Genomic DNA, 25173 nt, shown 5'->3' on the forward strand with positions numbered 1-25173 from the left:
AGAATCAATATAAAACGCAAATGATTGTTACATTTGTAAACTGACTTCCAGTAGGCAGTATGTGAATACTCGTCCTTTCCATACAATTAAAAAATATTGTATACTAATTTTCGCGAGTATATATTTTTTTTTTTTTTTTCCTTGTTCACATTACATTTAAACTTTATTGAGTAGGATTGTATGTAACCACGTATTAGAACAATATACTTCGAATAAATTTACCGGTCAAAACCTTTTTTTTTATTATTGATATAATTCGTCTTTTATAAAACATAAAGCTTTGATAAAATATATTCAATTTAAATTCATACTAATAACTATTTGCGGTATAAAACATGCGAATAAGAGAGAAGGTAATATAGAGGGTTTTTTTGCCTTATAGAGTACAACAATAAAGGACTTTTAGTCTGAAACAGTCATTTTGATCTTAACGTCATCTGAGAAGTCTGAACCATAAGTTATTTAGTCATTTTCAGAAGTATCAGTCAATTTTGAGATTTATTCAATACGGTAAATTCAGTAGTATTCAGCTTGCAGTCAATTCAATACTGCACAGTAGTTTTTCAGATAATTCAGTATGTTGTTGATCTGTACAGTTAAGTTACAAATACTGAACAGTCTGCACATAGACTGAACAGATCTTAATTGATAGCTAGTAAATTATCTGTAAAAAACGAAATCAACCGCAGTCTGAATATTAATGGAAAGACTAAATGACATAATTAATTGCCCAATCCTTTAAAGAACTATTCAAATCAAAATTGGTTTACAGTAGTAATTTTTCGTCAGAAAAGTACCTACTTTAAGCAGTCAAATTAATTTTGGAGGAAAACATAATAAAATTGCCATAATTACCTCGATTTTAAAAATTTTGACAGATTATAAATATGAATAATAATTTAGCTCCAAGAGACATTTGCTTTTAAGACGTCGCATGGTAAAAAACCATGGGTCCGGTCAGAAAGATCAAATAGAAAGTAATACATATTTAATCAAAATACTTCCTAAGTGGAACTTTGTAAGTTAGTAAATTATTTGGGTTTTGTTAGTATTATTTAAAAAGCTGAAGGACTTAGGATCACTGTAGAACCCTTCATGAAATTTATATATGGTATTGAAATAGGATCACATATTTTGTATTAATAAACTTCCAGGAACCAGTGCTCTCTAAGATGAATGTAAAGATTTGTTGAATTTTTCGGCACAAGCCAGAAGACTTGAAATGACTGTCTCTTTACATAACATAAGACAACGATGCTGTGAATGACTGAAATTGCAGTATTAAGAAAAAAATTGGGCCATGAATTTGTGGTCTGATTCATTATATGAAGATATTAATACGAGTACAATATCGTTTGTACGGTCAGGCTGTTCCTTATATTCAATTATACCAAAACATATCTGAAAAAGAAAATTTCTGTCAATTATGTCATATATGTAAACTTTGACGTGCTTCTTGAATAACAAATGGCATTTCTAACATAATCTTCCTATTTATTTATCAATAAAATTCACAAATTTGAAAAAAAAATTAGTTACTTTGCTACTTTTGTCATTTTATAGACCGGAATGACCCTTCTATTACTATTAATGTTCCCTCTTAACGTTTTTTTTTAATGTCCTTCAAGATGTAATTTACCTTTTGGGCCCCGGTAAGGACATGTATGTTAAGTGTTGACAAAGGAATTTGTGTCAATCGTATGGAAAGTGTTCCAAAATAAAAAAAAAATTAGATACAAGCCTATGTTTCTTAAAAGCTATGCAATATTATACTGATAGTTTCATCAACACTTCGCAAAACGTAAAGAGATATAATGGATACAATTAGCTTCATTCATTCAAATGATGTCACAGTTTATGTTTTGCTAAAAGAGTTTAAGGCAGCTCAATTAGTCCATTACTAATATTTTCTGCAAAGTTTTTCTGTGAATTGTCAGTTGTAATGTAATATTCATTTTATGTTGTTCACACTAGACTCCTTGAACAGTATGAAAATAATGCTACTTTTCCATAGCCTTTTGGACAAGTCCTGGAAAAAAGTAAAGTTCTTTCTCTACACAATATTCTGATAAGACAACTTGCGCAACGGGTTTTTTCTCAGCTGTCTTTGTCTTCCCATCTTCTGTCATTTTCGGTACCACACTTTGAAACAGACAAGTGTTCACCTGTAAAGGTAAGTAACATGGGAAAGCCAACTCTAAAATCGTATATTCATGATTATTGGAAAAATAAAATTTCTATTTTCAAAAATCTAGGTGACCCTATTCAAATTCCAAAGTTTCTGAATGTGATTTATGAATAAGATAACATAACTGATAATTGTATGATGTATCCGAATAAAAGAAACTCAATCATTTGGATAGATGGAGATAAATGAATGTCAATTTATTTTGAAACCTGTGGTATGAGGAGTAAAGATTGCTACACTTTCCAAAAATTGTTTTTGCACTTACTCTGAACTAGCCTTATTTGTGATGGTGACACGAACAAATTATGTTATATGTTTTCTTCATTGATTTATTTCAAAATGTCTGTTAGAGATTTTGTTTAGTATCATATCCTTTCAATGCACAAATTTTAGGAAAGAGTTTTTATATACTAAATCTTTCTACTTCAATAAATCTTATTTTACAAATTTGTAGACAGTTTTGTCTGTTAATGGTCACTATGTATCTCAATGTATATGTACGTAAAATGTAGATAAGAAATATATATTTTATGACACATTCTCAATCAGAGTGGCATTAAATTAATATCAATATTCAGTGGGAGTAACTAAAAAATAAAAAAAAGTTCACTAAAACTGTGTTGATTTATGCAGGCAAACATATTTGTTACGAAATCATATTTAGATATACATGTATCCTGACTTCTTATTTTGGTGCAGGTTGAGTTTTGTTTACAAAAAAGAGAAATGTGGGCACTCTGAATTAAGGCCGACCATAGATTGTAGTAAAAAAGAGGCGAAAGATACCAAACGGACAATCAAACTCATAAGTCGAAAATAAACTGACAACGCCATGGCAAAAAAAAACCCGAACCAAAACACAAACAACAGTATACAATACACAACATTAAAAACTAAAGACTGAGCAACAGACTAGTAACTGTAAACCAATACTGTTTTCGTTGATCATGTTTATTTTATATATACATACATAGAATTGTTGTCATTGTTAATCGATGTTATCTATTAACCAAGTGTTTAAGCTAACAAATGTACACGGACTGCTTCATAGTAAAACGGATCAGAGCTTAAACATTTTATATGAAATATACATGACTCACAGAGATATCTATATTACAATCAAAGTTTGCTGCATACTGTATATTTATAAAATGTATTGTTTATACAAAGAAACAAAGACATTTTTAAAAATTATAAAAAAATTATCGATGTAAAGCGGTCCTGGTCACAACTTAACTTAGTAACAAGCCAAAAGTTATCACGTCTGGTTTGATCAGAGTTGTCAATGTCGAAGTTAACTTATTGCATGACTGGTTTTGAAGTTAACTCTAGTAGGGGACCTGTCTAAAGTTAGCTTTTTTTTTGGCAATCATAAAACAATTGTTGGTCCAAGATTGCATGTTTAGTTAACTTGATTTTGGTCCTGGTCGAAGCAGTCCTAAAACTTGTCACAGGTTAACTTTTTACCAGTCAAAATAACTGGTTATCAAGTTAAATTGCTGGACAGGTTTGAACTGCACTCATCTGTATTTGGTTTGTCAGGTTTTTGCAGTCATATATTAATGTCTTGAGATGCTACACCAATTAGTATACTTTTTCTCAAAAAAAATACTAGCATGTTTGTGATATTTTACCTCATTTAACAACTCAATAAATGACTTCTCACACGCAGAATTCCTGAAGACATGTATTAGTGCTTGAATGAAATATGATCCATTCATGTTTTCGCCAATTATCCATGGACCTTGTTCTGAAAATAATACAATACACTATTAGGCTATGGTAAATTCGTTTTCTTGTTATCAGATACTGATTCATAAGCACAACTCAGCTGTTCTTTTTTTCGTTATATCTTGTATGTACGTAGAATAAAAAGAACAGTGAGAAACAACCATTACGTAATCGTACTACCTCACAGTGAACTTTGATTGAATTTGGATATTCTTTTTCGTTCTCTTGTGGACAATTTAGCTCCTAGTTATCATCACCGTTTTCAGATTTGTAAGTTTGAGGAGTCCTGATAAGGGTTAATTCAGAAAAATGTTTCTAACTCACGAAATTTATTTAAGTGTTGTTATCATTTAAAGAGGCCAACAGGCAGCAATAACTAGAACAAACTTCTTCAATAGTTTATTGTGAATAGTTGCTGCATGTACCGTTTATTTTATTACTGCTACTGGATCAAAACCTTTTTTAGTGAAATCACCAGCCCAGTCTCTAGTGAAATCTTCTGCAATAAAAGTTCCAAAACACTTTAAATTATGGAATATATTTCTCTCATGCAAAACTTGTCCGGGTTTGGTTTTACTTTTGGTACATTTTGATTTTTTTAGCTCTTCATCGATAGTGTTTGGTTGTAGATTTAAAACAACTTTGGCTCTGAAGAGACCTTAATTGTCGACATCAGGTGCAGAAAACTGGTACCGTTGGTGTTATTTAATCTCATATGATTGCAACAATTGAAAATTATTAAAAGTGTGCATGTTCTATTCCTCGATCTTCTATGAAGCTAGACATGATCAAGGAAAAGGACTTCTCTCATGGAACAATAATGTCATGGTTAAATTCTAAAACTAATTGCAACCTCCAAATAAAGAGAACATGCATGGAGAAAAATACAGCTACTGTTAGACAACCGACCAAAAAGCGTTCCTTGATTAATCAGGATATTTGAGGAAACCTGATTATTGAATGAATTAAGGAGAGCGTTTGCTTTGTGTTTTCATTGCCTTGTTATGAGAGATATACATATATATATAGATTGTGGATTTAATCATGATCATCTCGCATCTGTTGTACAAATTATTCTTTTTCTAAATAAACAAAGTCAATGGGATACAACATCGTAAGTCACATATACAATTAACTATTAACACGGGGATATGTCTCTCCCGTAATACATTTTGTTGCATGTAGTAAAATGCAAATGTTAAAATTTAAATTGCAAACTAATTCAACAACATACATGATGTCATATATTTACAAAACCCTGTTAACAATAAACTGACGTAATCAAACCTTATGAATGAACTATGCTAACATTTTTTAACGTCAACATAACATGACTGGGAAAGCTGCGTGAAATTATCTGCAATTCAAGGAGATGTGATAATGGTAGTACCATTCTGATATCATTGCACAACTATAAATAAAACACAACGACATACAAAATATCCTCAACTTATAATAAGTGGTTCCCCTTGAACTGATAAAATCACAAACTTTCGTAAGTACATTTCCGGTATGCCAAAATATTACAGTCAATAGGCCATGACTGAGTATTCGGGTCAAATTATTTCTGCAGAAATGAGATTGACAGTTGTAATAAATCCTCATACTAAATATCTGTCACGTACCGCTTTTAATCCTCCCGAAACTGACGAAATCACAATGTTTAACAAATTGGATGTACTGCCGAATCCGACACCGACACAGAAAACAGAACACCTTAGTCGTAATTCTTCACTTTATCACAGGCTAGACAACATCTTTTTTTTATCTTACCTCCTATATATTTCTAGGAATATGATTGGTTAAAAGCAACCGCGTGGAGACCGTGTATATTTCATATGGGGTTAGAATGCGAGGCTTATTTCAATACACGGTTAGTAGTGGTGTAACGTCCCCTTATAAAACAACACGGTGTTGAGGAAAAATCTGAAAGGTTTCAACAGACGAAGAAATTGATGATGAACGATTGAAATAAATTCATAAAACACATTTCAAGCTAACAAGTTGTTATTGTTGGCATTTGTTTTTGTATAGACCAATGGAAGTAGGTTCTTAATACAAACGGCATTGAAGACTTGATCACTTTGATAGGCCACTAGTCTAAATACCACATGTTGAGATAGTCGGTAAGATAAATTCGTTACACAGTGTGCTAGTGACCTAATACGATATATACGGGGTCAGTAAATTCCATATGGGGTGAGAGCGAATATAAGGTCACTAGCACACTATATAACGAATATTATTCCACTGACACAAGAAGTCTGAGAATTTATTTACCGATGTCATTATATTTATAAAGCTGCATTGGGAGAACAAACTTTTTTTAAATTTTTTTAATCAATTTCTAAATATATAATTAATGGACTATCAGACTGACGAAGAATTAATACATTCTTTAGCATGCAAAATAAATTTGTCTTAAAACACAAGAACCACAAAAAAAAATAAAAAAATAGAAGATCTGATATTGAATATTTTAATTTTTCAAAATGACTCTCTTACTAAAAATGATTTTAAGCATTTGTGGTTCAGATGGGAAGATGAATCTAAATATTTAACAAGATGAAATTTACATTACCGCGATATTTGATTGTTTTATCATAACAAAAAGATATTATCGTGATAAGATGATACGTTATAAATTGCTAATAATGAAATTTTGTCATCACCTGTTCTTGGATAACTCGATATAACAAATATATCATCTTTGTTAGGCTCACAATCCTTGATGATATTATTTGCTGCAGAATCTGTAGAGTCAAAAGTATCAATTTCTTCTGAAAATATTTATAATAGTTTATATCAATAGGTATATTATAAATAAACTTTTAAACATGTATCTTATAAACCAATCTGCATGACTGAGGGTAATATATAACGCTTTCATATTTTATTATACATGATTTATTTATTGATATGAGTAAAAAAAAATGTTGATATATGTCATTGAGAGAGCAACCTATAACAATACAATGACAAAAGAGTACTTTGATACGCTCTAAAAAGACAATAATACGTATCATATGTAAATATCATGTATACGTTTTACCAACTTCATTATCAAAGGCGTACTCTTGACACTAGAAAAATTACGAGAGAGAACGACTGAAATCAACAATTTACACGTTTTACGGTTATCATCAATAATTGGTTACCCAGGAATAGATGACATGGGCTGCATTTGGTAAAACCTTTAAGAATTTTCGATCCTTAATGCTCTTCAACTTCGTACTTTATTTGGCCTTTTTAACTTTTTTGATTCGATCGTCACTGATAAGTTTTTTGTAAACGAAATGCGCTTCTGGTGTACAAAATTTACATTCTGGTATCTATGATGAGTTTATTTGTCCGATACGATGTGTTTGTGCCTCAACTAACAAGCTTCATGTTTGGACAGTATTAATCTTTAAGTGATAGAACAGTTGTGTAAATCGTAGATTAAATTACCGAGTGTGTCCTTTTGCCTATTTTAGATATTTGCCTGATAGTTGATTTGCATTGTGGTTTGTAGATGCATATCGAAAGATGCTTGTAGACGAGCCTAGCATGGCTCCAGTCGGAGTCAAACGATTCCCTCAGATTGTTTATTTGTTTTATCCTGATTTGCAAATCTCTAAATTGGTAGAAGAGATATACACATTGCCAAACAACTATTGCCTCTAATTTATGACGATAATAATCAAAGCATTATAGAGATCATTGTCGTTTTTCCAAAGGAATTTATTATTGTGTGTTATTGTTTGTTTATTTTGTTAGAGATTAAAATAGTGAAAAGGATTGATGAGTAAAATAATCGGTTACAAAAAGTTATATTAGTGTGGCAATCAGGGCTAATGTTGTTTTAAAAAGATGAACTTTTTTTTATGATTTTTTAGAATGTTTTAAAATCGTGATAATTGTTAAAACCATTATGAAGCAGTAACTCGAACATTATAGTGTATTCCCAAATAATGTGTGTGATTATTTCCTTTTAACTTTTTTTTCATTTACTGCAACTTCTTGTTTAAAGCTGGTTATTTTTCGCCCTGCATATCAATGGTCATTTACAATATGTACTTATTCCATTTATCATTTTTTAGGGTCAATAGGGATTGTCTGATAACATGCATGATAACTTGGGATTACAATTTTCCCTTAAAATTACCTTATAAATTATCAGAATGTTTTACTATTTGCTTATATTAAAAACATAAATTTAAGCATTTGGATATTTTTATCGCCAATAGTTACTCCAAGTTATGACTGTATTTATTATTACAGTTTAACACAGAAAATACCTTGAAAATTGTAGGTATGAATGAAAACAATTTTCGGTTTCCCATCAAAATGATGACATGCTTTAATGATGTCCAAAATATCTTTCTCTGGAACCTCGTTCCCATGAGTATCATAAATCTTGTTTGCTTCAGAGTCAAATTTCCCAGATACAAACATAATAACAAGACTGTCATACTGAGAGGAGGGATCCTTGTCTATTTCAGTTAATATCTTTTTCAAGAACTCTTTAATTACCTGCAAAGAAAATGATCTTACATTTCATTTGTGGTAATTCATTGTAATAAATTGAAAGAAATCTTTCAGATCATAAATCTGTTGATCTTACCTCCTATACACTTCTAGGAATATGATTGATTAAAAGCGAACACATGAAAACCGTGTATATTTAATACTTGGTCAGTGGGTGTGTTTCATTTTAATAAACGGCTATTAGTGGTGTAACTTCCGTTTATATAAATAACATCGCGTTGAAAACGAAGAAATTGATGAAATATGCAGAAAACACATCAAAAACTAACGAATTATCATGGATGTATTTGTATAGACCAATGGAAGTAGTTTCTTATATTGAAGACTTGATCACTTTAATATGCCACTAGTCTAAATACCACATGTTGAGATAGTCGGTAAGATAAATTCGTTACACAGTGTGCTAGTGACCTAATACAATATATACGGGTTCAGTAAATTCCATATGGGGTGAGAGCGAATATAAGGTCACTAGCACACTATATAACGAATATTATTCCACTGACACAAGAAGTCTGAGAATTTATTTACCGATGTCATTATATTTATAAAGCTGCATTGGGAGAACAAACTTTTTTTAAATTTTTTTAATCAATTTCTAAATATATAATTAATGGACTATCAGACTGACGAAGAATTAATACATTCTTTAGCATGCAAAATAAATTTGTCTTAAAACACAAGAACCACAAAAAAAATAAAAAAAAATAGAAGATCTGATATTGAATATTTTAATTTTTCAAAATGACTCTCTTACTAAAAATGATTTTAAGCATTTGTGGTTCAGATGGGAAGATGAATCTAAATATTTAACAAGATGAAATTTACATTACCGCGATATTTGATTGTTTTATCATAACAAAAAGATATTATCGTGATAAGATGATACGTTATAAATTGCTAATAATGAAATTTTGTCATCACCTGTTCTTGGATAACTCGATATAACAAATATATCATCTTTGTTAGGCTCACAATCCTTGATGATATTATTTGCTGCAGAATCTGTAGAGTCAAAAGTATCAATTTCTTCTGAAAATATTTATAATAGTTTATATCAATAGGTATATTATAAATAAACTTTTAAACATGTATCTTATAAACCAATCTGCATGACTGAGGGTAATATATAACGCTTTCATATTTTATTATACATGATTTATTTATTGATATGAGTAAAAAAAAATGTTGATATATGTCATTGAGAGAGCAACCTATAACAATACAATGACAAAAGAGTACTTTGATACGCTCTAAAAAGACAATAATACGTATCATATGTAAATATCATGTATACGTTTTACCAACTTCATTATCAAAGGCGTACTCTTGACACTAGAAAAATTACGAGAGAGAACGACTGAAATCAACAATTTACACGTTTTACGGTTATCATCAATAATTGGTTACCCAGGAATAGATGACATGGGCTGCATTTGGTAAAACCTTTAAGAATTTTCGATCCTTAATGCTCTTCAACTTCGTACTTTATTTGGCCTTTTTAACTTTTTTGATTCGATCGTCACTGATAAGTTTTTTGTAAACGAAATGCGCTTCTGGTGTACAAAATTTACATTCTGGTATCTATGATGAGTTTATTTGTCCGATACGATGTGTTTGTGCCTCAACTAACAAGCTTCATGTTTGGACAGTATTAATCTTTAAATGATAGAACAGTTGTGTAAATCGTAGATTAAATTACCGAGTGTGTCCTTTTGCCTATTTTAGATATTTGCCTGATAGTTGATTTGCATGGTGGTTTGTAGATGCATATCGAAAGATGCTTGTAGACGAGCCTAGCATGGCTCCAGTCGGAGTCAAACGATTCCCTCAGATTGTTTATTTGTTTTATCCTGATTTGCAAATCTCTAAATTGGTAGAAGAGATATACACATTGCCAAACAACTATTGCCTCTAATTTATGACGATAATAATCAAAGCATTATAGAGATCATTGTCGTTTTTCCAAAGGAATTTATTATTGTGTGTTATTGTTTGTTTATTTTGTTAGAGATTAAAATAGTGAGAAGGATTGATGAGTAAAATAATCGGTTACAAAAAGTTATATTAGTGTGGCAATCAGGGCTAATGTTGTTTTAAAAAGATGAACTTTTTTTTATGATTTTTTTAGAATGTTTTAAAATCGTGATAATGGTTAAAACCATTATGAAGCAGTAACTCGAACATTATAGTGTATTCCCAAATAATGTGTGTGATTATTTCCTTTTAACTTTTTTTCATTTACTGCAACTTCTTGTTTAAAGCTGATTATTTTTCGCCCTGCATATCAATGGTCATTTACAATATGTACTTATTCCATTTATCATTTTTTAGGGTCAATAGGGATTGTCTGATAACATGCATGATAACTTGGGATTACAATTTTCCCTTAAAATTACCTTATAAATTATCAGAATGTTTTACTATTTGCTTATATTAAAAACATAAATTTAAGCATTTGGAAATTTTTATCGCCAATAGTTACTCCAAGTTATGACTGTATTTATTATTACAGTTTAACACAGAAAATACCTTGAAAATTGTAGGTATGAATGAAAACAATTTTCGGTTTCCCATCAAAATGATGACATGCTTTAATGATGTCCAAAATATCTTTCTCTGGAACCTCGTTCCCATGAGTATCATAAATCTTGTTTGCTTCAGAGTCAAATTTCCCAGATACAAACATAATAACAAGACTGTCATACTGAGAGGAGGGATCCTTGTCTATTTCAGTTAATATCTTTTTCAAGAACTCTTTAATTACCTGCAAAGAAAATGATCTTTTATTTCATTTGTGGTAATTCATTGTAATAAATTGAAAGAAATCTTTCAGATCATAAATCTGTTGATCTTACCTCCTATACACTTCTAGGAATATGATTGATTAAAAGCGAACACATGAAAACCGTGTATATTTAATACTTGGTCAGTGGGTGTGTTTCATTTTAATAAACGGCTATTAGTGGTGTAACTTCCGTTTATATAAATAACATCGCGTTGAAAACGAAGAAATTGATGAAATATGCAGAAAACACATCAAAAACTAACGAATTATCATGGATGTATTTGTATAGACCAATGGAAGTAGTTTCTTATATTGAAGACTTGATCACTTTAATATGCCACTAGTCTAAATTCCACATATTAAGATAGTCGCTAAGATAGAAAATTTCTTACACAGTTTGCTAGTGACCTATACAATATCTAAGGCTATAAACAGCTGGTCAGGAAATTATTGTTGAAATATAATGAGTTTGACAATATACTACATAATATAAACGAACCCAATCTGCTATAACCAGCAAAAAATAATTGAAGATTTTCAGAAGTACATGTTGGTTATAATGAAAACATTTTTAAAGTTCTTATCAAATACATTTTAATGATACAATACCTCTTTTGGTTTGTTTACCAGGTTACCACCTTTTGAATCATATCGCATGTATTTAAATAGTTGACCAATATTGGATTTATCAAAGTCTGAATTCGAGATACATTGCTGCGAATATCTTGCTTCCTTCATTTTGTCTTCATCACATTTGCTTTTTATACATTGTGAAACGCACTGAGCATTGGATATCAAGATAAACTTTCCTCTGCTTTTGCTTTGCATTGGATAGATCTTAAAGATAATTATATAAATACAGTAACTTTTCAGTTAACCATTGCCTTGTATTGTGGTTGTCAATGTCCTTCCTAAGGGAGGCAATTATTGTTAAAATATGATTTTGATAATATAGTATATGTATTAATCGAACTCAATCTACTATAACAGCTGGTCTGGTTATGTAGTTGAACAGCATTAAAAACCGAAATTCCAAAAAGCTGTGCAAAATACTTCTTAGGCCAGCTATGCCTTTGGAGCGGTGAACCATTTTGTTTCGAATAATTAAATATTCTATAGTTATAAACAGTTAATTTACAGAAAATTATCCTATCTGTCTATGATATATTCGTTACAAGATGAGTTGATTTTTCCCAACCGCTAGATTAAATTTGAAAACAGTTTAGGAGTCCTAACATTTTCATTATATTTTTCAACATTTCACGATACAAATTACATTTTGGTAAAGCATAAAAAAACTTCTTTCATGTTTTGTTAATTGCCCAGTACTTATAACGGAAAGCGGGTAAATATCAATTTTAGTAAGGTATTGTCTCATATATCAGTTTGCCAAAAGCTCATACATTGATAAGGAGTTGTGGTATGATTGCCAATGAGACAGTTTTTGACCAAGCCAATGTCAATTTCTAAAAAAAATATGACAGTTTAAACATGTTTAGATAGGCATATTTCCATTCTCCATTTTATAGAAGCCTAGCAACTAACATTTTGCTCTTAACGCCAACATAATAATTCATCGATAAAACTGACGTAAAGTTAAAAGCATTGAAAAAATTTTTTTTAATAATTTTGCTATGTAAGGGGTATAATCATGACCAGGATGATTTCTATCGCACTACCACCTCCTTTGTATATCTTGTCTTGCTGGTATATTTTCCTCTTTATCAACAATAGGTTTTTTTTCAAAAATGAAAAAAAAAAACAAGTGGTTAAAAATTTAACTGACGGGCATATAATTCCCAACAAAGATTCAACTGATGATTTCGGTCATTTTGGCGTATTTGTCTACCTCAAGAGACAGACGAAAGATACCAAATGGACATACAAACTCATAAGTTGAAAAAAACTGACAGCCCATGGCAAAACAAGAAAAGGATCAAAAGACAAACAACAGTGTACAAAACATAACATAGAAAATTAAGACTGAGCAACACAAACCCCACCATAACACCAAGGGTGATGCCAGGTGCAAGGGTAAGCAGATTCTGCTCCACATATGACAATCGTCGTGTTGCTCATGTAAGTACAAATCTGGTGATAAGTCTTATTCGATAGGTTACATTGGATAAAAAAAGGACGTGATTGTGGTAACGTAAATTTTGAAATTCTGAACTATTTCCTTCTTCAAATTTCTCTATCTATATCAATTCTGAATTAAGGAATACATGGTACCCGTATGTTCTATTTTTAGCCTTGGTGTCGATGCTGTTTGGCAGGCAGTATCATTGAATATATTCCTTAAACTAGATACATGTACTCTAAAAATAAGTGTGTTTAAGTTTTGTTCAAATTGGTCGAATAGCTTTTTGAGGAGGAATAAGGACGACAACGGACGCCAAATTAATAATAATTACTCACAATTTGGGTCATATGAACTAAAAATTCGAGGGAAGTGATAGAGTGGACAGAAAAATGTGCATTGTTTGTGGAAAATGTTAATATAGAGAGATTCTAGTATGAAATTAAACTGCAATATAAAAAGAAAGAGAAGGACAATTATCGCTTTTATACATTTTTTTTTAAATCAGTTTCCTTTGAGGATATTCTATTCTGTTGCATAATTAGAGAATACTTGTTTTAAAGCAAATTATCATCAAGCATTTGGTAATTGTTGTACATTTGTTCTTTTAAATGAACTTAAGACGGATTTTACTGGATTTAGTCATTAATTGTGATTTATAACAGTACATAAACAAGTCTCTTTTGAAAATAAATCAAACGCAATCACTGCACACAGGAATACCTAAAACATGTCCATACATTGTATTGCTAAAACATTAAAAATTGTGTTATCTAGGGAAAATTAACAAATTTCATCATTTCACAGCTAACAGTTTTTAAGCTTAATTTAGTCTACACAACATTACCTTTCCCTTTTTGCTTTCACATGTCATTGTGAATGATTTTTCAGTGCACTTTACTACGTCATCTATCTTTACAAATGCCAAGCTCTTGCTTAAATCTGGCCAATCTATAGTAGTAAACAAAGCTTATCAAAGATACCAGATTAATCATTTGTACGGCAGATGCGCATTTCGTCTGCAAAAAACACATTTGTGACATTTCAATAAAAACAAGTTGGAAATAATACTCTATCTTACAAAATGATGATAGAGATTAAAGTATTTTTAACGATAGCAAAAGTGGTAGTTTCATGGTTCAAACAAAATGTTTAACATCATTGTTTCTAAATTTAAATATAATCTGACCATTTGCAAACAGACTTGTTTTTTTATCAGTTGCCATTGGCTTGAAATAATAGCTATCCGTAACTATGGGAACTATTTGATCGGTTCTTTGTGTCTTTTGTCCTTATGTTAGTTGTTCATGCGCTTCATGCCAATCTGATAAGTCAAGCCATTTCATACTAATTTTTACAGTTTGTTCCTATGTTATGCTGCTACAACATTGTCACAGGTTATATTGAGGGTTGAGCACTCAAAAGCATGTGTCAATCCCTGAACATCCTGTATAGTCATGTTCAAGAACCCGTTCACAAGCAGTCGTTGGTTGCAGTCTGTTATATCTGTTTTGTTTTTTATTGTTTTGTCATAAATCAGGCCGTTAGTTTTTTCATCTGAATTGTTTCCCATTTCTTCATGTCAGGGCCGTTTAAAGCTGACTTTATGATAAGGATTATGCTCATTGTTGAAAGCCTAACGTTTATTAATAGTTTCTTAAATGAACTTTAAGGGATAGTTGTATCATTGGCAATCATTCCATATCTTATTATTAAATGATTATGAATAACAAGACACTTGCTGTTTTGTTCTCATTTATTTACTATGCTTTGCTATGGGTTCAATTATTTCTTGCATGGTTGATATAAAAAAAAAACTCTAACATGTGGTTGTTAAAATCTGTGGATTGCTACTTCTAGAATTAAAATCTATGATAAAATATACTAAAACACATAGATTGCATATGTTAGCTTAATAATGATAATGAGATGATTGAGGACACACGCACTTTAGAAGAAGTAACACTGTCGTTTTAAATTTAAATAAAAAACAGTTTGGGAGTTTAGTATGACGTCCATTATCACTGAACTAGTATACATATTTGTTTAGGGGCCAGCTGAAGGACGCCTCCGGGTGCGGGAGTTTCTCGCGGCATTGAAGACCCATTGGTGGCCTTCGGCTGTTGTCTGCTCTATGGTCGGGTTGTTGTCTCTTTGACACATTCCCCATTTCCATTCTTAATTTTATCATTATCAACCCTGAAAATGCTTAATTGAACTTTGTGAAAAAGTTATCTTCCTAGACCAAACAAAATATTCTATGATAAAATAATGAATAATAATCCGAGTGTATTTCACCATTAAGATTAAATTATATTTAAATGTGTTCGTGTCTACATGCAAAAACATAATAGGATCATAGGTTTATTTTTGTGTCAGGCCTTCTGCTTCAAATAAAACGAAAACTTTGATAAAAAGAGACAAATATAAATGTCCTGATATGGTACTATTCAAGTAACACAATCATATTGTCAGGCCATATAATGAAAAGATGGAATCAATATATAATAAGAGGATTTTGTCGGATTGCCAATCAGACAACTATCAACTAGACAAATAATGTGATGACCAGTCAATAATGTTAAAATCAACATTAATGGGAAAAAAAAAAAATTAAAATCAAATCTTGTTTTCAAACTTGTCATACCTTGTTTATTTTGAGATTCTAATTTGTTTGTTTCCTCTGGTTGTTCGGTATATTGTTGTTTTGCCTCCTGTGTATCACCATTGGTACTTTTAGAACCATCGTGTTCTCTCAAGTATTCAGCAGCATGTGTGTTCTCTGTTTCATCGAGCGCTTTAATGAAACTATGATAAGCATTCCTTCCTCTCCTTGGTAAGATAGATAAAAGTTCTCTAATATGTGCAGTGGGCGCTGGCGTTTTCGTCTGTATCCCAACATTGAAAGAAAAAAAAGAGCAATATTCTTTTCAGAAATTTTTATGGCATTTTTTATATTATATATGTCATGTACATGACTTTAGTGTCAGACCTATGTCAAATTTCACAACATTGTTAGGCCTCTTACCTGTTTGAATCCATAGATATTCATGTTTTTATCACTTCCAGTAGTTCGTTCCTTAAATATTTCTTATCAAACTGTTTTTGCCTCGCCCTGTGTCTGCACAAATTTCAACATCTTCACCTACATCGTTACATGGTTGAAATGCAAAGGGTCTACGACCCATCACGCAAGTACTAAGTCTAAGTCAGCCATTCATTATGGTGCCCATTAAAAACATATCTACATGTGCAGATTGAAATTATGTTTATTTTTGCGTGACAACTCTGTTAACTAAGATGCGAGACTGTTTTAATATTTCAATGCAACATTTGAGGATACAGTTTTAATGTATGTTTTGTTTGCCCTTTTACTGCTTAGATTTTAAATATTTGAAAGGTAAAGTAAGTAGTCTTGACCAAAATAAATGTGTGTATGACTCTTAAATAGTAGACAGAATAGAACCCATAAAACCCATTTGTCAGAATAGTAGATAGCTAAACGGCATTAGTTACAATTACCCGCAAAAAGTAACAATTATATATAAATATTATAACTTCCGAGACTAATTGCCGAAATGTACTTCTCGACAATGATCCGATTTCATACAAGGATCAATAGTAATTATCTTTTATTGTCACTTTTGCGGGTAATCGTAGCCAGTGCATAGCTATAATGCGGAGACTAATAAATTACGATAAAGGTTTAAAAAGATCTTAATTCCTGGCACTGCTAAAATCAAGAGTCAATCAATTACTCCATAAGCCAGAGGTTAAAAGGATGTGTCTGTAATATAAAAATAAGGAGATGTAATATGATTGCCAATGAAACAACTATCAACCGAAGTTCAAATGAAGTGTCTGTAAGCAATTATAGGCAACTGTACGGCCTTCAACAATGAGAAAAACCCATACCGTATGGTCGGCTATAAAAGGCCCCGACATGAAAAATATGAAACAATTTAATTGAGAAAAAATAAAGGCCTAATTTATAACAAAACAATTTACGAAAAACAAATTTGACAGACATGAACCAACGACAACCACTGAACTACAGGCTCCGGACTTGGGACAGGCACATGTAAGACATGATATTTGTACTTGAGTCACAGGAACTTCTATACTGTACTCGTAATGTTTGATTTCAACAGCACAATCATCATGGTTGTCAATTAACTCTTTGACTATTTATATGACGACGTGAGTATCAAGTGTTACTTGGAGTTTATCAATCTAAATATGGTTAAAAAACCATATGGACTCGTGGAAGCATACAGGTATCTCTACAACGACTAGCTTTAAAAAAATCTTAACACTGTTAACACGACGAAATGGATATACAACAGTATACCATGAGACATCAGTCTTTAATGAGCATGTAAGATAAGCAATGTCCATTTCTATACTGATAGATTGAGTGAACATTATACAGATGTTGTTGTCAAATTCAACACATCTAAGAAATCAAAAGGCCCTTACAGTATATGACTTTTGAATAATAGAATGAATACTTTTGCCTCATGATTACCAAGAAGTAAATTTTCATTCTGAATCTCGGACAAAAGCGATTCATTTCACAAAAAAAAACATCTTACGAAAAATAACGCACGTAAGTTATGAACATTTCAATATAACTAACGGTTAATCTAAGTCGTGTGAGTTTTTGTGGAAAGAGCAACAGATTCTTACAAGGTTGTTACATGTTGTTTTTCTTTAAATGGAAAGTATATTTCGATCTGACAGACCTTAATTGAGTCATTCAGTCCTTGTGTTAGTATCCCATCAACAACTAAATGATCGCATATGGTTTCCACTTCAGACAGATTTCTTATAAGGTAGACAGAACATTTTTGAAGAGCTTTTTTGTGTTTCCCTTCCATTTTGGTTGTGTAGTTCTGAAGAAGAAAAATCACTAAAAGAAAACAATGATTATCAGATTCTTTGGTTATTATATGTAAACTTTTGAACTGAAAACTTTTGTCTGATCCTTATATCATTGTTTTAAATAATAAACTGTTTTAATCTAATAATTATCACAACTGTATTGTTTAACAAATACATATATTAATCATTTCTGCTATAATCACACATACATTTCTCAACCAATTTGAAATGTTCGGCTACAATATCAATTGACCCCAATTTTACTGCCGGTAATCTAAGATATCATCAAGTGTCTGTGAGCCTAAAAATTCTGGAAAACCTTTCATTCCTCAAATGGCTCATATACTAGAGAATATTATTATTGATAACTGATGTATTTCATCCAAAATTACTATACACGTTAGCTTGCTTACTCATCTTATAGCATGGATTTTAAAGTATTAGTAGTATTCAGTTTAAATTATGTACATTTGCCAATCCCTTTAGTTAATAAACATCAACGAGTCATTCAAGAATCTGTACAGAGAGATATTTTATAGACCAAGAAAAATTAGTTGCGTTTCTGGTAACAATGTGAGGTAAGTTATGTGTCTCAAAATGAAGCTACACAATTATGTAGTAAGAAAAAAATAAAACTGAAATTAAATGAGGAATTTATTTTCAGTGCCCGGATAATGTTATATATTCACATTTAAATCGGGACGAAAGAAATGATCTGCAAAATCTGCAAAGCTCTCCTTTTCCCAACCAAATATTCAAAATATGTGGATAAAGTTCAAGAGAAAAAATTTATTTTGGATGAAATAAAAAATAACAAATTTGAAGTAACGAGTGTTAAATTTAAAGTCAATGATCATAAATAAGGGCAACAGTAGAATACCGCTGTTCAAAAGTCATAAATTGGTTAAGAGAAAACAAATTCGGGTTACAAACTAAAACCGAGGGAAACACATCAACTATAAGAGGAAAACAACGGAACAACAGAAACACTGAACTGCAACAAAAAACAAACGCCAACATACATAGAAACGGACTATTTGATGGTGGTTTTAACCTGGTTTTATGGCTAGCCAAACCTCCCGCTTATATGGCAATGTTAAAAAATACCGCTAAAATGACAACACTACGTGACAGGAATAAAGGACGTATTTTTGTGACGTATATATTAATCTTGAAATTCATAAAATTATATGGAACGAGATCCAAAAATTCACAATTATTTTCACAATACTAGCCCAAATAATTATCATGATTATGACGATCTTGAAAGGCTATTTTAAGTTAATGCTGTGACGACGTCATAATTATTTGGACTAACAATACCTCATATGGATATAAGAAGATGTGGAATGAGTGCCAATGAGACAACTCTCCATCCAAGTCAAAATTTATAAAAGTAAACCATTTATCCATGGCAAATGGAAATTAACTCGACTATACTGACAAATAAGACATATGTGAAATGTACCGAAAATACAGAATTGAAACCACAAACGATAAGACATAACACAATATCCAACTTACTTACAAAAGAAACATCATAACTAAATACATGAATGTTGGATGTATAAATACCGAGACACGTCGTATAGCAAAGCGAATTCACACTCGGGAAAACAGTCATATTTGGGAATATTCAATATGCAAAATGTTAACATAAAATGTCACTCAGTTTGTTAACTGCAAAAGAAACGACGTAGTTTTGTTGTGGTGTAGCATTTACTGAGTGTTTGGCTGTAATTGATTTACTGTGGAGATAAAAGTAGCAGCCTTTCCTGAAGTCGCTGCTGAGATGATTGACACAATTATAATGTGTACTACGCACCTTTCAATGTCTTCTTCTTTTCCTGGAATAGATTGGACCACGTTGTGATATTAACTTAAAGGTTTTGTGTAAAATATTTCGTAGGTGTCGTACATCAACTACACACCTTTTAAATGAAATAATACCAATTGATAGTTATGGGGTATTTAATCGAATATTACGTATACTGGTATGATCACGAATTCACTTCCTGCTTTACAATTTCAAATTACCTTACCAGTCTATTTCCGTTTTGTCAGTATTTATACATTTTGGGTCACAGAAGGTCAACACAGTAACAAATAATCGAACCATATTGATAATAATAATTAACTTAAACATTTATTATTTGAAAAAAAAGAAGACCGTAATTTGTTAGATTGATAATTGAATATGATCAGAGGTGTGGATAAATTTCTGCTGTTGAAACTGACAATTGTAGTAAATAAATGTGGATATTGACGAATCACCTATGCGACATCGCCCAAAATTAATCCAATGGCATCTATAGGTCAACAAACAATTTAAAACAATAAGCATTTCGATACACTAGACACAACAATACCCTCAAATGGAATTGTTCTACGAATTAAGTCGATAGCCCAAGGTGAAGAGCCGTAATTCGTTCATTTATCAATACGCGTGTATAAGTTTGAGTGATCATTTTTTTGCTGGCAATCTAAGACTTGTATAATAAAAGTAATGTAGAAATATAAAATAAATTACAAAAATTATTGACACAAATGTAGAAGTGATTTTGTAGGGTAAGTGAGAACTAAAATTTTCGATAAACGATATGATTTTAATTGTCTTATTGTAAAATTGTCATTTCTGTAGTAGCATTCCAGCCAGGTCTGCATATAATTATTTCATTGATAGATCGTTGTGTGGAAACAGTTGGAAGGGTAAATCAAATATGAAGTCGAAGAACATTAGAGAAAAAAACATTCTGAAAAGTGGTGCCAAATCATAGTCTATCTCTACATGGGGTAGAAAACCCTTAATGTTTCGAATTCTTAAATATCTAATTACGTTAACAGTTTATTTAGAAAAAATAAAGTTCAACGATATTTGATTATACACAAAAATGTTGGCTACTGGGCTGTTGATACTCTCGGGATGAAACGTCCATCAGAGATAGTATTGTAAAACATGAACTTATTGTCGTGCAAAGGCGGCACATGTGTTCTACTCTACAATGTACATGTAGAATTTTTTTAAGCGTTTCGTCATCTTGCTCTTATTTGCAGTGTTGTATTGTGTTTTCTCTTTTTCAATGATTGTATTGTTTATATCAACATTGAAAACTATGCTCACATTTTGTCAAGATAAAATGTCAAAGAATTTAAGTCACCGATAGTTTATGAATATGGTAATGTCTCCTTTAACTAAAATAAAGCAATAACCAATCCGTCACTGTCCGTTGTCAGTCAACGGATATTACTCGCCAATTTTACCAGAAGTAACTGCAAGAGAGGCACTAGTGGTGCAGAAATTGCTGACCCTTAATTAAGATAATATTGATAATTTCCAAAGGAGATTTACACGTGAAATCCTTATTTTATGGTATTTTTCATATGTGAGCTTATGATTTATTTGGTTCTTTCCTCACAGATATAAAATCCAGTTGATATTGTCAAATGCTTAATTTACATAAGGTAATTGTGTGATTCCCACTCTATCCATTAACTCAGTTTTTGTTTTTTTTACCTTGCGTTGTCTTCCTAATCGATTTATGAGATTTGAACATCTGAAAATCTGTTGTCTTAATTTTCACAATAGTTCCCATATCAGAGGCTAAAGGCTCCAATAAAATTATCAAAAACAATATGTTAAAAATGAAATGCAACGAAATAAAACTAGTACACTTTATAGTACTAATAATTTTGATCTAAAACGGTCATTTTGATTTGAATAACTCTTAGCAGAATCAAGAATACATTATTAAGTCATTTTCAGTCATTTAGTCAGTTATCTACTTCGTTAAATATAGTACTGTTCAGACAATTCGCTTACACTTTTTGTTCGAACAGTTCAGTAGCTGTTACCTGTACACATCAACATCATACTGAATGATCTGAAAAGCTGCTGAACAGCACTGACTGAAAGACTGAACAAGACCTTAAACATGTTATAATTTATTGTTCAGACTATTTAGATGAATTTTTAAGATTAAAGTTCATTTACTAGTGTAAATAGAAATATGCTCGCAACAAAGAAAAAAAAAAAAAAAAAAAAGAAAAAAGAACCAAACACAAATGATCATGAACATGGCAAATCATTTTTTTTTTTTAAATAAACTTTAAATAACATTATTTTTCTATTAGTTTTTACACCAATGCCAGTGTTGACACGAAATCCAAACCTTCACGTCAACACCATTATAGTATACATGCACCAGAATCACCTACCATTGCATATCTTTATAGTCAAATCATCTACTGGTATTATTTTCTTTTATTGCTGTCAATGTATTGGTATATGTAGTTCTGTGTTTCTGTAATATTCATGGTATTAACTTGTTTTACATTAAACTGTTATCTGGGGGAAAAAAATAAAAAAAGTTTCTTGAACATTTAAGCTGCTTATAAGCAGGACAACGTGTTTTCACAAAATTCAAGATTTATTAAATTTCTAAAGGTACATTAACTGTAAACCGCCATCTTGGATTGTAAAATAGCAGTACACATCAGTCTAGTTCTTTGTTCAAATCTGCAATTTTTTGGGACAGATGGGCAATTAATGTGTAAGACTGTTTATTTGAATAAAGAAAATTAAATGATTTTTTGCATTATTTGCATTGTTTTAACAAATACCAAATATTTTTTTTGTTCGAATCAACATTTCAACTTAGCCATTTAAGGGGAGATAACTCCAATAATAAGATTTTTAAAAAGCAATATTAATAAAATTTTTATATATAACTTGTAACAAGAAATCTTCTCATATTTTATTTAAAAGTTCTATTGCATAGTTTTTTTTATTTACAAAAAAAGTGTTTTTCAAATTTATATCCCATTAAAATCAAAACAGAATATTTATATAATTATATTTAAGTTTTCTATGTTGTGTTTTGTATACTGTTTGTTTGTCTTTTGATATCTGTCTTTTGTTTGAATGATTCCTTGGTATCTTTCGCCTCTCCGTTAAAAGCTACAACATTTCTAATTTTACTGACATGTCAAGACTATAACCTCTAAAATATAATAGTTTCCATTTAGTGTGAAGGTGGGGTGGTATGTATGTTTATCTTTGTATTAACATAATTCGATGTTTGATTATTATTTATTTCCAAAACAAGCAGAAGAAAAACTTTCGCCATAGTTATATTTCAACACCTCATTGATATAATGCAGAAAGCTAGTTATTATAAAGATACAAATGACACCAAAAGGAATTTGGGTAAATGTTTGGTCTTCTATGTTTACGGAGAGCTGAAAGTGCCAGATTGATATTCAAAATATATTGCGAAAACCCACCGGAGACCGCTGAAATCACGGTGAGATCCCCCTGGTCTTCCAATGTCCATAAAATTAGATGATCTTTTAGACTATGTATATATACAAATCGTATCAAAAGGATTTCCCGGAATAATGTCATCTCACAATATCTACGGAGGGTTTAAATTGTCACTTTTCAGCTAAAAATCGTCGAAAATTCAGGTAAAAGGGCACAAGGCGATGGCTAGACCTCCCTGATCACTCAATCGTCATAATATTATACAGATAGCTAGTTAATATAAAGTTACAAATGACACTAAAAGGAATTTGGGTAAACTTTTTGTCTTCTATGTTTACGGAGGGCTGAAAGTGCTAGTTTAATATTCAAAATATATAGTGAAAACCTATCGGAGACCGCTTAAATGACGATTTTTGATTGAAAAGAGACACTTTAAGCCCTCCTTATATATCGAAGAGGAGACTTCTTTTCTTGAAAGCCTTTTGATACGATCTATCTATATACATAGTCTAAGAGATTGTTTAATTTTATTGACATTGAAAGACCAGGGGGGGGGGGGGGGGGATCTCAACGGCATTAAAGCAGTCTCCGGTAGGTTTACACTATATATTTTGAATATCAAACTGGGACTTTGAACCCTCCGTAATCATAGAAGACAAGAAGTATATCAGAATTGCTTTTGGTGTCATTTGTATCTACATATTATCTTACTTTATGCATAATATTATGAAGATTAAGAGATCAGGGAGTGCAAGCCAACGCCTTGGTCCCTTTTATCTGAATTTTCGCCGATTTTTGATTGAAAAGTGGACACTTTAAGCCCTCAGTATATATTGAAGTTGACCTCTTTCCTTGAAATCCACGATCTATATATATATATATAGATAGTCTAAGAGATTGTTTAATGTTAAATATAAAGCCAATCGAAAATACTAGTATCTTTTTTTCAGCTTTCCATAGTTTTTTTCTATTTACATTTGCAATTATTGCAATTGTGTCCGTTTGTTTTTGACTATCATGATTTTAATGTTACCGAATATCTATATTTCTATTACTTTCAACTAAGAAAATTCGAATATCCAACCGAGTGAAGGCAGCCGTTTGGATATTCGAATATCGAATAACCAATAACCAACCGGCCGTTAACTTCACATACACTTTACAAATTGTGTCAACAGGTCAAATTAATACGAAAGTACGATTTGAGAGTACTTGCTGTTACTGAAAGCTAGTTGAAAGCCATAAACAATTAACAATAAAAAATCATGCATCAGAGACTAAATTCAATTAAAACACATCTCAGGGATTTAGTATTTTAACGCCATGGACAGTCAAAGAAGACATGACTTGTACAGTGCCAAAATAAAAGTATCGACAGGCAGTAGGATCGTTAGGATTTAACCTTTTAATGAATATGTATCAATTTATATATAGATAAAGCAATCTCTAAATAGAAAATTAACGTGGATATGAATTTATACATCCCAAAAACCATCCGAAAAGAATACAAATTTAGTTATGTTTTAATTTGTTGATGACAAAATCGATGATAGTGCCAATGTAATCAAAATTCAAAGATCTGATTACAACATCAATAAGACAACCTTTACTTATAAGTTTGTTTAAAGGTTCGATGAGTTTACACGGATCACATAGTGATTTCCGCGCTTTTAGTAAAATATTACCGTAAAATTTAGAATGTGATATAC

The 25173-nt window shown here is 31.2% G+C and overlaps 1 protein-coding gene and 1 long non-coding RNA gene across 2 annotated transcripts; both read right to left on the bottom strand.

Moving 5' to 3' along the window:
- Window positions 1-975: 975 nt before the first annotated feature.
- LOC127720240 (uncharacterized) lies at window positions 976-12071 on the bottom strand. Its single transcript, XM_052226729.1, has 5 exons — window positions 11847-12071; window positions 10982-11216; window positions 6592-6699; window positions 3823-3938; window positions 976-2165 (listed from the first exon to the last, which is right to left on the bottom strand). The coding sequence occupies exons 1-5, from the start codon at window positions 12063-12065 to the stop codon at window positions 2001-2003; spliced, it is 843 nt and encodes a 280-aa protein (XP_052082689.1). The 5' UTR covers window positions 12066-12071; the 3' UTR covers window positions 976-2000.
- A 2099-nt stretch (window positions 12072-14170) lies between these two features.
- LOC127720246 (uncharacterized) lies at window positions 14171-20159 on the bottom strand. Its single transcript, XR_007990678.1, has 4 exons — window positions 20027-20159; window positions 18063-18212; window positions 15965-16205; window positions 14171-14268 (listed from the first exon to the last, which is right to left on the bottom strand). It is a non-coding gene; the product is annotated as an uncharacterized LOC127720246 (long non-coding RNA).
- Window positions 20160-25173: the final 5014 nt, after the last annotated feature.

This window comes from Mytilus californianus, unplaced genomic scaffold (genome assembly GCF_021869535.1).
Source record: "Mytilus californianus isolate M0D057914Y unplaced genomic scaffold, xbMytCali1.0.p SCAF_11, whole genome shotgun sequence".
In the NCBI taxonomy this organism is placed as follows: domain Eukaryota; kingdom Metazoa; phylum Mollusca; class Bivalvia; order Mytilida; family Mytilidae; genus Mytilus; species Mytilus californianus.

Bases quoted from the DNA above. Each gene is read 5' to 3' on its own strand.
- LOC127720240 (XM_052226729.1), bottom strand. From the start codon at position 12,065: ATGCAAAGCAAAAGCAGAGGAAAGTTTATCTTGATATCCAATGCTCAG. The intron at 6,700-10,981 runs GTATTTTCTGTG...AAATATTTTCAG, and splicing joins TCATACCTACAATTTTCAAG to AAGAAATTGATACTTTTGAC. The intron at 3,939-6,591 runs GTGATGACAAAA...TATTATTTTCAG, and splicing joins ATCGAGTTATCCAAGAACAG to AACAAGGTCCATGGATAATT.